General features: G+C 46.0%; 1 protein-coding gene across 3 annotated transcripts in view; it reads right to left on the bottom strand.

Moving 5' to 3' along the window:
* Nucleotides 1-14,483, bottom strand: part of EPHA4 (EPH receptor A4) — a 97,243-nt gene that overhangs the window by 64,931 nt on the left and 17,829 nt on the right. Inside the window, exon 4 of one of the 3 annotated variants that reach the window (XM_035334684.1) lies at nt 7,265-8,097. The exons of the other annotated variants lie outside the window; for them this stretch is intronic. Coding sequence (XP_035190575.1) covers nt 8,069-8,097 — 29 coding nt within the window. The 3' untranslated portion in view covers nt 7,265-8,068. Of the gene's footprint in view, nt 1-7,264; nt 8,098-14,483 lie in introns of those variants that run through there. 3 annotated transcript variants of the gene reach the window in all.

Genomic DNA, 14,483 nt, shown 5'->3' with positions numbered 1-14,483 from the left:
CAAGCACCCTCACGAGGCACTGCGGGAGGACTCAGCGGAGCCATGCCCAATGACGGTGGCCCTGCCACGGGTGATTGCTGCCACTCCTTGGCCAGCAGGAAAGGCTTGGCTGCAGGCAGTGGGATGAGGAAGAAGGCAGTGTCCCTAGCACAGAAAGTACCACATCAGCCAAATCCCTCAGCACCCTCGGACGCAACCCGTCAGGTCCCACGGACCTGCCCATGTCCCACTAACTTACACGGGTGCCCCTCGGCTCAGTCTCCTCTAACACGTCACTCGCACAGACTCTGCTGGACCTGGAGGGCCAGGCAGCCAACCCGATCAGTAAAACCCAGGCAAAACAAAGCATCCAGCGTACCTCAGCCTTTCCCATGCCCCGGGTCACTAAGCCACCGAGCAGAGGGACGACATTTTCCTCCGCCTTCCGTTTGGTGTCTGCACAAGCAGGTGTCCTTCGCGTTCCCCAACAGGTCCAACTCCAGCCAAACTTTGGTTTTCCTTACTTCAGCAAAGTCCTGAACGAATCTAATAAAGTCCAGGGCTTTAACTCTTACAATATGCAAGAACTCCAATGAAGGAAAACAGGGGGAAAGGAAGAGCCTGTAGCTCAGCAAAGTGCAGGAACAGAGCAGGACAGGGCATCACTGGCATCGCTACACTCCCACATCTGTGTTTTAGGGACAGGTTGCATTTCATAGGCAGTATCAGTTCTGCTGGTTTTACTGACACTACGCTTGCCCTCTACAGAAACTTTTCAAACCTCTATCTCATAGAAACAAAATATAATTATGCTGATAGCCCAGTCGTTTTAAAAGCTGAAACCTACTTGCTTCTATCAGCCACCATTTTCTAAAGAAATGTGCTTGTCAAAAGCATAACAGAAAGAATGAAACATATATGTAATTCATATGTTAAATAAATTCCACAGGCAGATACGTGGAGAAACTAAAAGATTAAGAGTTAGCTTTTATTCTAAAAACTATTAAGAATTATTCTTAAGTTTGCCATGCACTTGATAGATCAACTGCTAAAAAAACCTCTCCAAAAATATACCCACTGAAAATATCATATTTGTATGAATTAGCAAAAATAGCTTACATATGCAACGCCCATCTTCGCTACTGCTGTATTCTACTGGCTATGCTTTGTAAGTTGGACGTTCTCCACATCATGATCGCTGCTGATCTCTGATACTGCCCTGATCCTCCGTTAGCACCGTCAACACCACCTGCACGAGCTGCTTCCAGCCCCACGCTAGGAGGCTCGGCTGAAAAGGCTCCAGCATCAAGACATCGTGAAAGGAAAAGCAGCCCCTGGACTTAATATTTGCTTCATTTATTTTATTATTTTTTTTTGGTCTGAATTTTAAAAAAAAAAAAAAAAAGAAAGCTAAGGATTTGCAGTTTGGGTAAAAACAACCATGACAAAAACACACAAATCCTTTCTCAGTGAGCAGGCAGCACTTTCCATGCAGAATGGAAATCCCACGCTGCTCCGCTCCCTGCGGGAAGATGCCTGCAAGGAGCGGTGGCAGAGGCGGCAGGCCGCCGCTTCAGCCACCTGCAGGTGTCCCATCCCTCCGGGGCTGTCCCACGCAGCTCGGCAGAGGCCAGGCAGCACACACAACAACTTCAGTGCCTCCACGCAGTTCAGTGAATAGGGACGTGCTGCTGAACCGGGCGCTCACCACCTCCCCGGTTTTAGTAAGAATTAATACCCTCATTCATTTATTAATCCGATAACAACAGAGTTAAGGCATTGTTTAAATGTGTTCAAGCAGTAAGCCCTGGTGTGGTGAGTCCCCTCGTCCCAGAAGGTGACGCAGCGCTGCCGTTCCTCGCTCAGTGCGGACAAGGCGGCGTGCAGGTGCTAAGGGCATCGGCAGGAGGCTGCCGAGCCAAGCCCTTGGACGCTCTGCGGCTCTGCTCGAGCTGTCGCCATGCTCTGGCACAGGCTTCATCTAACTTTGAAAGTTTAATCACCTTTCCACAAGCTGTGAGGTTTAGGAGATGAGTCAACTAATCAGTTTCAAATAATTACTCAATTAGAAAAACAAGTTGACAGTTTCCCCCGAACAGAAGCAGCAAGAGGAGAATCTCTAACAGATTTTTAAGCCAATTGAAGATTATTTTTTTAAGAAAAATCATGGATTTCTTGTTCTGCTAAGAAACTAAATTTTACAGAGAAAAAGCACATTATTACTAAAGTTTTACAATATACTCTAGTGAAAGCTGATTAATTGTCCTAAATCTCCGCATTAACAAACCCTAATCCTCTTGTCAGGAGACCTGCTTACAAGCTCCTCTCCCCAGCCGCCTCCCAGCACTGATGGGAGCAGAGATCTGTATCTCAAAGCACTGTCCGGCCAGCCCGGGATTACCTCTCGCCTCCTGAATTTTAACAGCTCCGTAAAAAGGCAATTAAAACTTCCTGAACTAGAGAAAGCCTGCGACACAGCGTAGTAGCAGCTTGAAATGGAAAGACCTAACACTATTAACACGGAGCCCCAACATTACTGATTAATGCATCTGTTTGCTCCTAACCCAGGCATCAGCTGTCGTCAGCTGAAGCCTTGTGCTAAAAAAGAACGAGTGCTGGTAAGGTGTTAAAGCGCGTCTAACGTGTTGTTTTCGGTTATTTTAAAAGTGCCTTTACTTTATATATGCTAATGAGGAATTGCAATTTGCCTCGAGTAATTATTACATTAATCCCCTCTACGGAATTGTCTATTGACAAGAATTTGTGGATTCATCCTGCCCATAAATCCTTTAATGCTGTTTCCTTTGTGCAAGAGGAACGCCGCTCACTGCAGCAGGGCTGGGATGTTTTCTGCTACTGTTTGAACTTGTATCACGGCTGCGGGGGAGCCAAGGCCTGCCAGCAAACCAGAAGCTAGTTTCTTCTGCACGCGCACGCACCCCGACGTACACACGCGGCTTCTTCCTTCTCGTACTTGGGGTAACCGTGAGCCGTCCGGAACCAAGTTCAGGCCGATCGCTCCGGAGCTACAGCAAGATGCCTTAATATGGTTTAATCGTCACATCCTCTCTACATGGCTGTGCCACGCGACTTAAGAAAGAGAGAAAAGCTATTTTTATCTCCCTGGAGAATTGCTTGACACAAAGGTTTTGGAAGATGCCTAAATATAGACAGTTCTGGTGAGATCAGGGTGTATGCGACAAGATAACAACTGCACTATTTTTGCCCGTCTCACACAGACCCTGGAACACAACGGCTTCAAACGCGCGCTGCGTGGCTCTGCCCAGCTTTAGAGAAAATAGGCAGAGGTACTTCTGGGAGCCTCCATCAACATCACTGTAAAAAACTATCAATCCTCTGCTAAGTAGTACATCAATCAAAACGGTGGCGTGCAAATCATGATCCATTAAGTACTTCACACTTGATTACCCATGACATTTTAGAGAGGGTCATACACTGATGAGTTGCTTCTCTCTTCTTTGCCCTTTGCTATTTGGAGTGCACGACCACTTTTAGTTCATTACTGATGCAAAGATCATCACGAAGCTTAATTTCAACAAGAGAGGCAAACAGCAGCTCGATTGTTTGTCCTTTTCTCCTTCGACGTCCCAAGCTGTACGCTTCTTTATTCTAGGCAGATCGCACCTTTCCCGCGGAGGTGCCCGACATGGTGCTGCGCAGGTGCACGCTTGTTTAGATTTGATGTTCTCCACCAAAGATGTTCTGAAAGCAGAGGAGAGTGACTCAAACCGCCCACCGCTTCTCTTTTTTCCACAATTCCAGCCTAGATGCGAAAGCGAGGCTGCGGATTTGCTCCACACTGCTCTAATTCACAAAACCAAAAATACTCAGGGAGGCATCTGGAAGCCGTCCTTCTGCACTTGCTCTCACTGCAGCCTGATGCCTCGCAGCGAGGTGAGATCTCGTGGCTCTGGGGACCCCTTGGTGGCCTCCCTGGTATAACCCCGGGCTCTGTCAGATGCTGAGGACAGCGTGCCTAACCTTCCCCTGCCACGTTCATGGTGGTTTGTATGGTGGTTTGGAGAGGAAAAACCTTTCGTTTTCTTTCCAGCTGGTCTGGCCTCAGCTTCTGCTCAGTAACTTCCAGGTCATCTCCGTGAGGATGTCGGGTGCAGACAACCCCTTCCCACTGGAGGTAGTGGAAGGAAAGCAGCAGAGAGCAGAGAAGGGAAAGCAGGGCTGGTCCTTGGGGCCCCTTATTTGAAGGGAGCAACTGCACAGACACCCAGAGCGCAAACTTCAGTATCCCTGCCTCAGTTTATCCACTTACAAAGTGGCAATAAAATTCACAATAGATGCGTTGAAAAGCTGTTGTGAGGTTTAATTAAGCAATAAGTGCGTACAGAGCACTCGGAGATCTCCAGATAACGAGGCGCCCGTACGAGAGAGGAGGTGATTACTTCTGATGAAACAAAATCTCAGGGCAACAGCCTGGCAGACTCAGCGGGGAATATCCAGGGCTACCTCAACTCTCCTCTTCCAGCCTCGGCAAAGGATGCTCACGGAGGTTGTTTACCTGCTCTTTTGCATCACAGGCTTTGGCAGGATGGTTGGAGGAAGGCAGAGAAATGCCAACATGGGCTGAATGCTCCGAGCTGTGAAACACTGTCCCTATTTAAAAATCAAAAGAGCTGGTAATCTGCTCCTGTCAACAAGCCTTTCAATAGAATAACTTAGCAGGAATAGATGAAATCTCCCACCTTAGGGTGATCTGGGTGGCTGCGAGGGGAAACGCATTTTGGCAGTTCCCACATTCTTTTGTCAAACGTCTCTTGTCTGGGAAAGAGCGGAGTGCCAAAAGCCCTTGCAGGTGAATACCTTGGCTGTTTCAAGCTCACTTGATTTAGAGCGATAACACGTTTATCTGGGTGTTTGGAAAGTTATTAATGAGATCAGCAAATCCTTGCCGTGTATGAATTATAAATCACCTTCAGCAATGCCATGTAAATTATCAAGTCAAGTGAGAACATGCTTATTTATTTGTGACAGTCTTTTATCACCAATAAATAAAAGCAAGAGAGGGAATTATCTGCGGAGAAAGACATCCCTCGGAGCGCAGATGCCCAGCGTTAGGTCCCGACTGGCAGCGCAGGGCTGTCCATCGCGACGCCCCGAGGGACCAGCGAGGAAGAGCAATGGAGCAGGGTGCCCAAGCCCTGGGCAGGTGCTGCAGGACGACTTTCAGCTCGCCACGGCCACAGCACTGCGGTGCTCGCTGTGCCCAGAGCTGGGGTCTGCAGCCAGCACCCCTTCCCACCATCACGTCTCCTGCTGAGACAGGTGCTGCAAGTCCTAGGCTGGCCTGCAGGACCTGCTTTAATGGCCCCAGCAAAAATGAGGTTCAGAAAGAGAATAACCAGACTTACTCTGGTTTTATGGGTGGCTGCCAGGAGTTTTGGATATGGAAAATTACAGCATGAGCCAAACTTAGCTTATAAATCCTCTCCTATCCTGAATTCACGAGACACACCACACGCTAACTCTTTAGATGATATACCGTATCTTCATACTGCGACGCAGCCCATCCATCTCCAGGGTCCAGATAACCCTGCAGATTTACAACACCGCTGCTCCTCTAAGAGATTTGGCCCAGTTGTTCAGCGGGCATATTGCTCGGTAATATTTGAAAGCTTGTTGTTGTTGTTGTTGAAATGGAGGCAGCCATTTGATGAACGCTTTAAGCCAAGCTTTTCTTCAAGACTTCTGGGATGAGGAAACCTTCCCTTTGTATGAGAAGGTACGTAAGTATATTAAATTAAACAAAAACTCAGGGAAACAAGTTGCAGAACCTGATATGTGACATGAACAACGATCGCTGCGATGGGTCTCCTCTCCACCTGCACAGCCTTTGCCCAGCAGCCGCCAGAGCCAGGGGGATGCAGAACCAGGAGCGGGTGGCAGGGGCCCTGGGCTCGCCTCAGGTGAAGCACCTTGGGTAGGAACCTGCCCGGCCTGAACAAATCCATCCTGACCGTAAGCTTACGCGGTGGCAGTGTCTGCTGCTCCCAGGGGAGATGGAGCTCACGGTCCAGGTGTTTACAGAAGCGCACAAACCAGGGCGCCCACAGCATTTCTAGGCGAGTAGCTCCTGCTGCAGTTAGACACCCGGAGCTGACCCAGTCACTGAAGCAAAGACCCCTCAGGTGGCTGGGTTACTGCAATGAGGAACAGGGGGCTTCTCCCCTCTGGGAAGAGTTCTCGTTTCCCTGGGGGAGCTACCACTGAGCACCACCAAGCCCCTGGAGGACCCCGAGGGCACAACCCAGGGCTGGGACACGGCTGGCCCCAGGTGAGCAGTCCTCTACCCGGCAATGGGGTAAAAGGAAAGCTTCCTTTCCCATTCCTGCATGATGTCATGTGGCTGCTAATTAGGAGAAAGTGGCAAAACAAACATAGTTTTGCTTGTAATCTGGAAAAGCATCTCCTACAAAACTATTGGCAAATAAGCCTGACAATAACATCACATTTTTGGCTCAGAAGCCCTCATAGCTGACATGATGGATCTATTTATTCAAATAGCTACATGATACATAAATTAGTGCAAGATAATAAACAAAGAAATTCATTGTGGTAAGCAACAGCTATTTAGAAATGGCCAAAAGCACCACTGACTTCAATCCAGGCCACAAAAATTCACCCTAGGAAAGGAATTTGGCCCCGAGTCTCAGCAAAGCCTCGCGCGCTGGCGCGTGACTCACATCCTCGCTGATCACCCCGCGCTCCTCCTGCTGCGATAAGCGTTATCAGCTCACGGCTCTTCTGAGCACGACTTATCTCACGCACCATACCATATCGAGACTTAATTTTGCCTCAACAGTTAACACAGGGTGCTATCAGTAGTAGCCCAACTGCACTTTGGATGGCCTAAGAGACCGAGGTTTTAAAAATACTGTCAGTAAGGGAACCTCACACCTGCTCCACAAAGACATTTGGGTCTGCAAGGCCAAGGCCGTCTCTTTTCAGCACACACATCTGACTTTCCTTTAGGTCCCAAAATCACACCGAGTCACCTCTGCTTCCAAACCTCAGCCGAGCAGAAACATTCCCCTTTTTCTCTCCCCCTTTGCCAGCTATTAGTCAGCGCATCTCAAATTAGAGAGCACCATGCAAAGCTTCGCTGCCTTGCTGGTACGTCCCAGGATTTTCTAACAGAACCAAATCGAGAAATTTGTTCCTAATGAAAAATTGGGGCAGTTGAGCAGCGCCGAGTGAAGAAAAGCAGGGGCTGCAATGCATTGGTTATGGCGTGTCTGATGTGTCAGGTTTATTCCCTAGATGTATTTTTCCTCTGTGAAGGTGCAGTCAAACAGCAGCCACTAATGGGCCAGTAAATTTGCACTGTGCCAGGCAGAGCTCCGAATGTATGAGATCAGCCTAGCTGGGGTAGGGGGGAGATAGATATTTCACCATATTTTATTTTTATGCATTTGCTTACATTTTGTAGATGTGCCACTTAAAGAGAGCTATTTTTTAAATTGTGCCCAACTCATCATGGTACATAAGCAATCTTTTGAAAGACCCATATGAATCACCTTTGTCAACAGTAAGTGGGTTTTGACATTGCGAATGCTTGGTGACATTACTCAGAAACACACAAACACGCCTTTTCCTTAGTGCAGTCATTTCAGGGCTTCAGAAGGGTATGAGGTTTGGACATATAACTGAAGGAGAGGAAATTACATGTGTGAACTAGAAGTCCCCTACCCCAGATCGCCTTCAAGCAACAGGGAAAGTTGCTCCCATGTGGGAGCAGTCACGCTGGGCTCATCCCTGGCCTTAAAAACCAGCTCATGATGTCCCTGTCCCACGGGCAAGGGTGACCCAGGACAGTTTCTACCCCTGTAACTCGCCAGACACCCAGACAGCGACCAAGGACGCCGAGTACACCGGACAGAAGAGCTGCCTGCTGCACCAAGAGCATTCCCAGAACTGCTGCAAAGCAGCAGCCTCAGCATCCACTTTAATAGTTACCAAACACTGGCAGAGCTGACGCTGACTCAGGAACCAACCGCACTCCGAATTCTGCAATCAGGGATGAGGTGCACTGCCTCCGAGCTCGTCCACCTCCTTACACGTGCAGCCGACGACAGAAAGCATTTGCAATTCAAAGCACTCACGGATTCAAGGTCAGAGTTTTCCAGTCTCAGGAATTCTTCATACGTGCAGAGTCTAAAGCACCGATCCCAACAGATTGATTTTTTACCATCTCTCTCAGGAAAGCAAATATGAAGGCGAGCATTATTTCAGCGTCTTGAGGGGGACTTCCCTGTCAATGTGTGTTAGCGACTTGTTAAACAAAATGTTTTGCAGTAAATCACACGGAAATGTGAACTCAGCAAATGCCAGAGGCAATGACAGGCGGATACAAATGACAATTAGAAAGGTGTGTCCGGATGCTTGAGGTATGAGCAATGATAGTGCTTGTGAAATTTCACCTGCCTGGATTGGGACAGAGGTTGTGGCCTTGGAAAAAAAAAAAAATCAGATGTGCTAATTAAAAAGAAAAATATATGTCTGAGCAGACATCCAAATATTCCAGCCTCAGCAGGGAATAAAACCTACAGATTGTGGGAATTAGTCTGAATCAGACCTCATTAAATGGTCACAGCAAGGTTGGAGAAAGAGTACAAGCCAATGGTTACTGCAGGCATCTCCTTAGCTGGTGAAAAGACCAAATTCTTTTCACATAATCATTCATTTGCACCCATGGGTTTCTCAAATGGATTTAGCAGATCTCTGTTCACCTTCTCTGAGCTGCTTTTGACTTTTTAGAAAATATACGGAACTGATAACAATCCTCTCAAATTCTGAGAAAGAAAAGCCAGACATACTTTAGCTGATTAAATGTTTAACATTAACAACATCCATTACCATCACCAGCAGCTAGCGATGACTAACAAAGAAGAACATGAAATCGCATTACCGCATTCAGCAAACCTTTAGAATATGCCACTTTTCACAGTCAAAAATAGCATACCTTACCATCCCAGACCTCGTCAGCCCATTCTGTCAGCAGTAAAAGCTGTTTTCTAGGCCACAGCGTTTTCCATTAGTGCAATGTGATTTGCCACAGCATTTTTAGAAAGCTGAGGTGAACGTGTGATACAGAGGGGGCAATGAGTAATCCAGAAATGAAAGTCTTAAACTTCTCATGTAGGGCAAGGTCACAGAACAGCTGCCTACGGAAAACCCCACGCAGAGTCACTTGCGTACCGTGCTGCAGCTGTGTATTCCCAGGAGCTTTACGCTAAGGATATTTTAAACAAACTTAAAAACACCTCTCAACAAATGATTTTAAAAGGTGGACATAATGACTTCTCACATGGTTTTATATGCTTGCGCTTATAAATTCGTCACCTGGGTAGCTTTATCTCCCACATTAGCTGATGTTTGAGAAGTTTTGATCATTACTCACGTTGTTTGAGTGTTTTATCTGTTCCTAGTAACAGGGAGAAGAAAACAAACCAAAACAAAACTGACGGCATTTTTGAAGCTACAATATTTAGTTATCTAGAATAAAATCCTTCCTGAATATTTGTAAGAGATGTCGTACCATGCAGAGGCAGTGATGAAAGAACTGGCAGCGTTTTTTGATAGAGAAGATAATCATTTATAAGCTACTAACAAACGAAACAAAAATTAACAAGCTCCATAAACCAATTAAAATTCAAAATGTAAAATGGATGTAATGACTCAACAGCCTGATCACTACCCTCATAAAACCAGCTTAATAACATACGGTTTGAGTCTCTTCACATCGACACCAACATAAATTTAAGTAGCAAATTGAAATTCTCGTAATTAATGGAGTTTCACTGATGTAAAAGCTGTAAGACAGGAGGATCAGACCCAAGGGCTGTGCACAGAGAAGACTGACACGAAATCAGATTTGTGCAATGCACTGTTTTGGAGAGCGGCTGTGCTACATGTCACTGCATGGGTTAGGGGCCAGCTATCAGGAGCGTGCTGCAAGATCTGTGCAGCAGGTGCTGCATTATCGAAATCTGTCTGAAGGCAATTAAGTGGGCACTGTCACTCTCATTTAAGAGTCCATGCACATCCTCCCTGTCAGTGAGAAGAAAAAAAAAGCCTGGAATGATGGCCTAAATATTCTCCAGTGGGTTTAAAAATAAAAAACAACAGGAAAATACAAGGCCAGAAGGGACAGAACAGCATGTAAACTTCCTATTTCTGTATTTTAAATGTCTCATTACTAGGGAGGCGAGCCCTCCCCTGCTCTGACCCCCTTTCTGCATTTGGCAAGCAATACTGCTTACACCTTGCTATATCAACTCAGACCTGAAAAATAATTCTACTTCTAGACTTAAAGTTTCAAAGATGTTGCAAGTCTGAATACAATACATATGTCCTCGTCTCCCAGACAACAAAAGCAAAGCTTTTTGAGGTGTTTAAAATAATCACTAAGCATTCTATGCATATTTAAGGACATCTTTGTAATGCTTCTTTATAAAGACAACCTTGACCTTCACAAGAGAAGCTCTTCATGATCTTTGATAAGACAGGGTATATTAATCAGGCAATGCCTCACATTTATGTGGGTTTTGGTTTGTTTTTAATTTGGAAAGGCCCTGGCTCTCACTGCACTGACCGGCCGTAACTCTCAGTGAAGGAGGAACATAATGGGGTGTTTGCAGGGTGAATTTCAAGCATGCTTAGTTGCCACAGTATGGTTTGAGCAGTGCTCCTGAACCATAAAGCAAGCTGACGGGTTGAGATTTAACAATCTAGTTTACCTGCTGGATGTCACTGACCGCCTGGGATCAGCTTTTAACTTTGGATGGAGGAAGAGAGTTCAAAAATTAACTAAATGCTCTGTCAATACCTGTCACCGAAGCCTCTGCCAGGAATGAAGCAGCTATTATTCATCACTTACGCAGCTCATATCAAAGTTAGCCCTCAAACTCATGCTATTAAAGAGTCCATGCTACGCAGTAATTTGGGGCACCGCTCGCCTTCAGAGAAGGCGGGCAGGATGTTTAAGCAAATGTTGCAGCCCATGAATCAGAAAGCCTCCAGAGCTGGGGTTTGAGGCAAGCAGCTGAGGCTGCACACCCCTCCTTCGCTCCAACCTGCCCTCCCCGAGGCTGCGCCCCGAGCCGAGGAAGCAGAGCTGGGCCAAGCAGGAGGAAGCACAGCACCTCTGAAGTCAGGGGCTGCTCAAGGAGCACCAGGCTCCAGGCATTAAAGGAAGCGGCCTCAGGCTCCTCCTGGTCTGTGCTCATCTGTACTGGCTTCTCAGACCAGAAAACCTGCTGAGGGCAGCAGCAGCCTGTGAGCCTTTGGGCTGCAGGTGCTGGCCCTGCGGCGCTCGGGGCTGCATGTGGGGGACAGCCCTGTGGTAGACGCAGGGTCTTACAACGCTGCCAGATGTGGTGTTTATCAAAATCCGGTCCTTAGCCCTACTCCCTCCGTCCCTCCCTTACAGGATTTTTGGACCAAACAAGCATCAGCCAAATACCTTCGCTACCTGTAACAATTTGCTCAGCTGGTACTGCCCCAGCACAGCCGGCAGCTACATGCCGGGCTTGCAACGTTACCCCCTCATGTGTTCACAGCCATACCTTGTCTTCTCTCAACAAGAAATTTTTAGTCACTGCAAAATAAATGCAAAGAACCAGAAAGACATTTCTTTCCTTTAAAGACTTTCTGCTGATAGCAGAAAAATATTTCTGGTGACTTAATGTTTTTTAGAGTTGAGCAATCACACGTCAGTTTACAACAGTCCCCTTTCAGTTTTCCATTATTTACACACTTCTTTCTTAGGAAAACAAGCAGATATGCCCACAGGCAGGCAGGGGCTCCCCACTGACGGAGCCAGGCCCCCACACGCACACTTCAGGCTGTGAGCACTGCGCTCCTGGCGCCCGCCCCACGGCCAAGGCCCAGGCCTGGCACCGCCGTGACAGGCCTTCAGCGCTGCTGCAGGTGCCCCTGCTGACCCCAGCCCTCGTTTCCTGCTACTGCCTCCTTGTAGGAATGAGATTCCCAGCAAGAGGTCCCAAGAACAGCCTCGGGTACAGACCAGTGACTAATTCTTTATGTTTCATGTCGTACATGGAGATTCCCTAACACGCAACAGCACTTGTAATCCCTTCCCGCAATACTCTGCAATGCTGGTGTTTTTCTCTGGAAAGGTGTTTCTAGCAATGTCTTCGGGCAATTAGAAACCCAAATTGCTTTCTCCTTTCCCATCCTGTAGTCCCAGGCTGGCTGGGGCAGCCACAGAGGTGAGGGGCACCTTAGGAGTCTCCAGAAAAAGCGGCCTGCAGGATCCACCAGCATTAACCAACACGTGGGAGCTGGGGCAGGAGGGCTAGTAAGGCACCGAACAGGTAGGCAAAGCAGGAGGGCTTATGCAAGGAAGAACACTGCAGCAGGCAGGGCAGGAGAAAACTTGTGAGGTCTATATGCTGTCCCCGACGGTGTCTGGGGGTTTTCAGGCAGCACTAATGGGAGAAGTACTCAGCACAAAGCACCTTCAGCCCTTCACATTTACACAGAACAGTGACGTTTTACTGTCAGGTAAACAGGGTCACTGTAAATGTGTCATCTGTCATTGCTCTGCTATTGCGAAATAACACATTGAGCCTGTTCAGAACTCTAGAATAGTCTTTATGAGTTAAGGAACTTTAAAATGTTCATAGTAAAATCAGTACCATCTGCCGGCTACTAAATACACTGCTAGCACATTAAAAACTAAAGCCCTATCATTTGCTAGAACTCACTTAATTCAAAAGAATAATCTTTCTCCGGCACTTCACTAAGCTCATGAGTTTATGCTACCAAACAAAATGAGTGCTGCAGAGTGAAGTTACTCTTTGATCTGGGAAATAAATCCATAGTGAATTCAGGTTCAATTATAGCGTTTAAACGTATGACAGCCACAGTGCTGTAACAAGTTAGCAACAAATGCCACTTTCATATAGAAAACATGCATTAACATGTACAAGCTACAAAGAAAGTCAATTGGTTCTATGCAGGTGTATCAAAAAGTATTTTGGCACTTTTATGCAATCTTTTGTATGTATTTGTCATTATATTGCAGTTCTAGTTACTAACAATCCACTACTACGAAGAAATTTCTAGTTTGGCATGCTGAAAAGTAAAATCTGCTTTACTGATATTTGTGTGCGCGTGCTTACATGCATATTCACAAATGCAGTTGTTGCTACTGCTGAAATTTCATTTGCATGCAAAATACCTCTGGTGCAAATTACCAATAACATAAGGGAGTCCATGAAATGTTAAAGACTTCAAAGGATGAGAGAAAAACTATTTGCATTTTGGGATTGATCCAAAGCACATTAAAGTCAAGGGGAGTCTTTCCATTGGCCGCAACAGATGTTCAGACTCGAGGAAGTTTTGATGCAAGTTATTGACATAACAGTAGACCAGCAATACCACAAAATCCATTTTCTGAAGAAACTCAACATTAACATCAATAAATGCTGATTTACTGGTTTTTGTCATGGCAGTTGTCTCCCAGCATCATCTGGGACAATCATTGCTGCATCTCCTGATGCCTGCAATGCTTCTTTCTATCTGGATACACCAGATTCATTACAGTTTTCACACCTATACATTTTTCTGTTGTTGATGGCTTTTACAGTCTTTCTCTCTCTGTAGATACCTAACGTTGTAATAATGTTATCTAATTCCACAAAAGTGACTGATGAGAGAAGTACCTATAAAGGACAACATTAAAACTGCCAAAATATGTTTTGATAGATCACTAACTATAGCGCATACAGATATTAACTGCTTTCTGTCTTTGAAAAACTACTAGTGCCTTTCCTGACAAAAACAGACAAGAACAGCTAGCAGTTTATTTGAGAATAATCAGCTTAATATTGCTTCTGTGATCTATGTTCCATTCGATCGATGTTCTAACACATCTTCTCATTTGGCTTAAACATAACAATGCCCTCTACAACAGGGCAGAAATACTGTTCAAGTGAAGGATGGGAAGGAGAACGTGGTAAAATAAAACAAGGGACTGAGCTTGCACAAATGCAGGTACCAGGAAGATAAATAATGCCATGTTTATTTAAATAAGCTTGAATAATTTATTCATGTTAGAAAGGAACATTTTTCCTGGCGTGACCCAAAGCAAAATGAACTAGTAAGAGGAGCATTTCTCTAGCAAAAACGCTATTAACAAATGCCATATCTATTCTATACGTGTCACCAGCAAACAAAATCAGCCCCACTGCAAGAGAACAAAAAATGCACTAGATTGTAGTGTGCATTTTTCTTCTTCTCTATACTTCAAAGTCATAAGCACTTCTCATATTTCAAGGTAAGAGGTTTTATTTCTTGGTTCCCACAGCTCAGGTAATGATATCGTAACTCAAAGGTGGTGTAAAGCTCACTATAGCTCTGACCTCGTAAACAATTTTAACGCCCTTCTCCATACCCCAGCAGATCCAGGACTGCACCTTAGCCGCCAGTATCTCCTTAGG

Source organism: Oxyura jamaicensis, chromosome 9 (genome assembly GCF_011077185.1).
Source record: "Oxyura jamaicensis isolate SHBP4307 breed ruddy duck chromosome 9, BPBGC_Ojam_1.0, whole genome shotgun sequence".
NCBI lineage: Eukaryota > Metazoa > Chordata > Aves > Anseriformes > Anatidae > Oxyura > Oxyura jamaicensis.
This window is presented reverse-complemented; position numbering and strand designations above follow the sequence as displayed.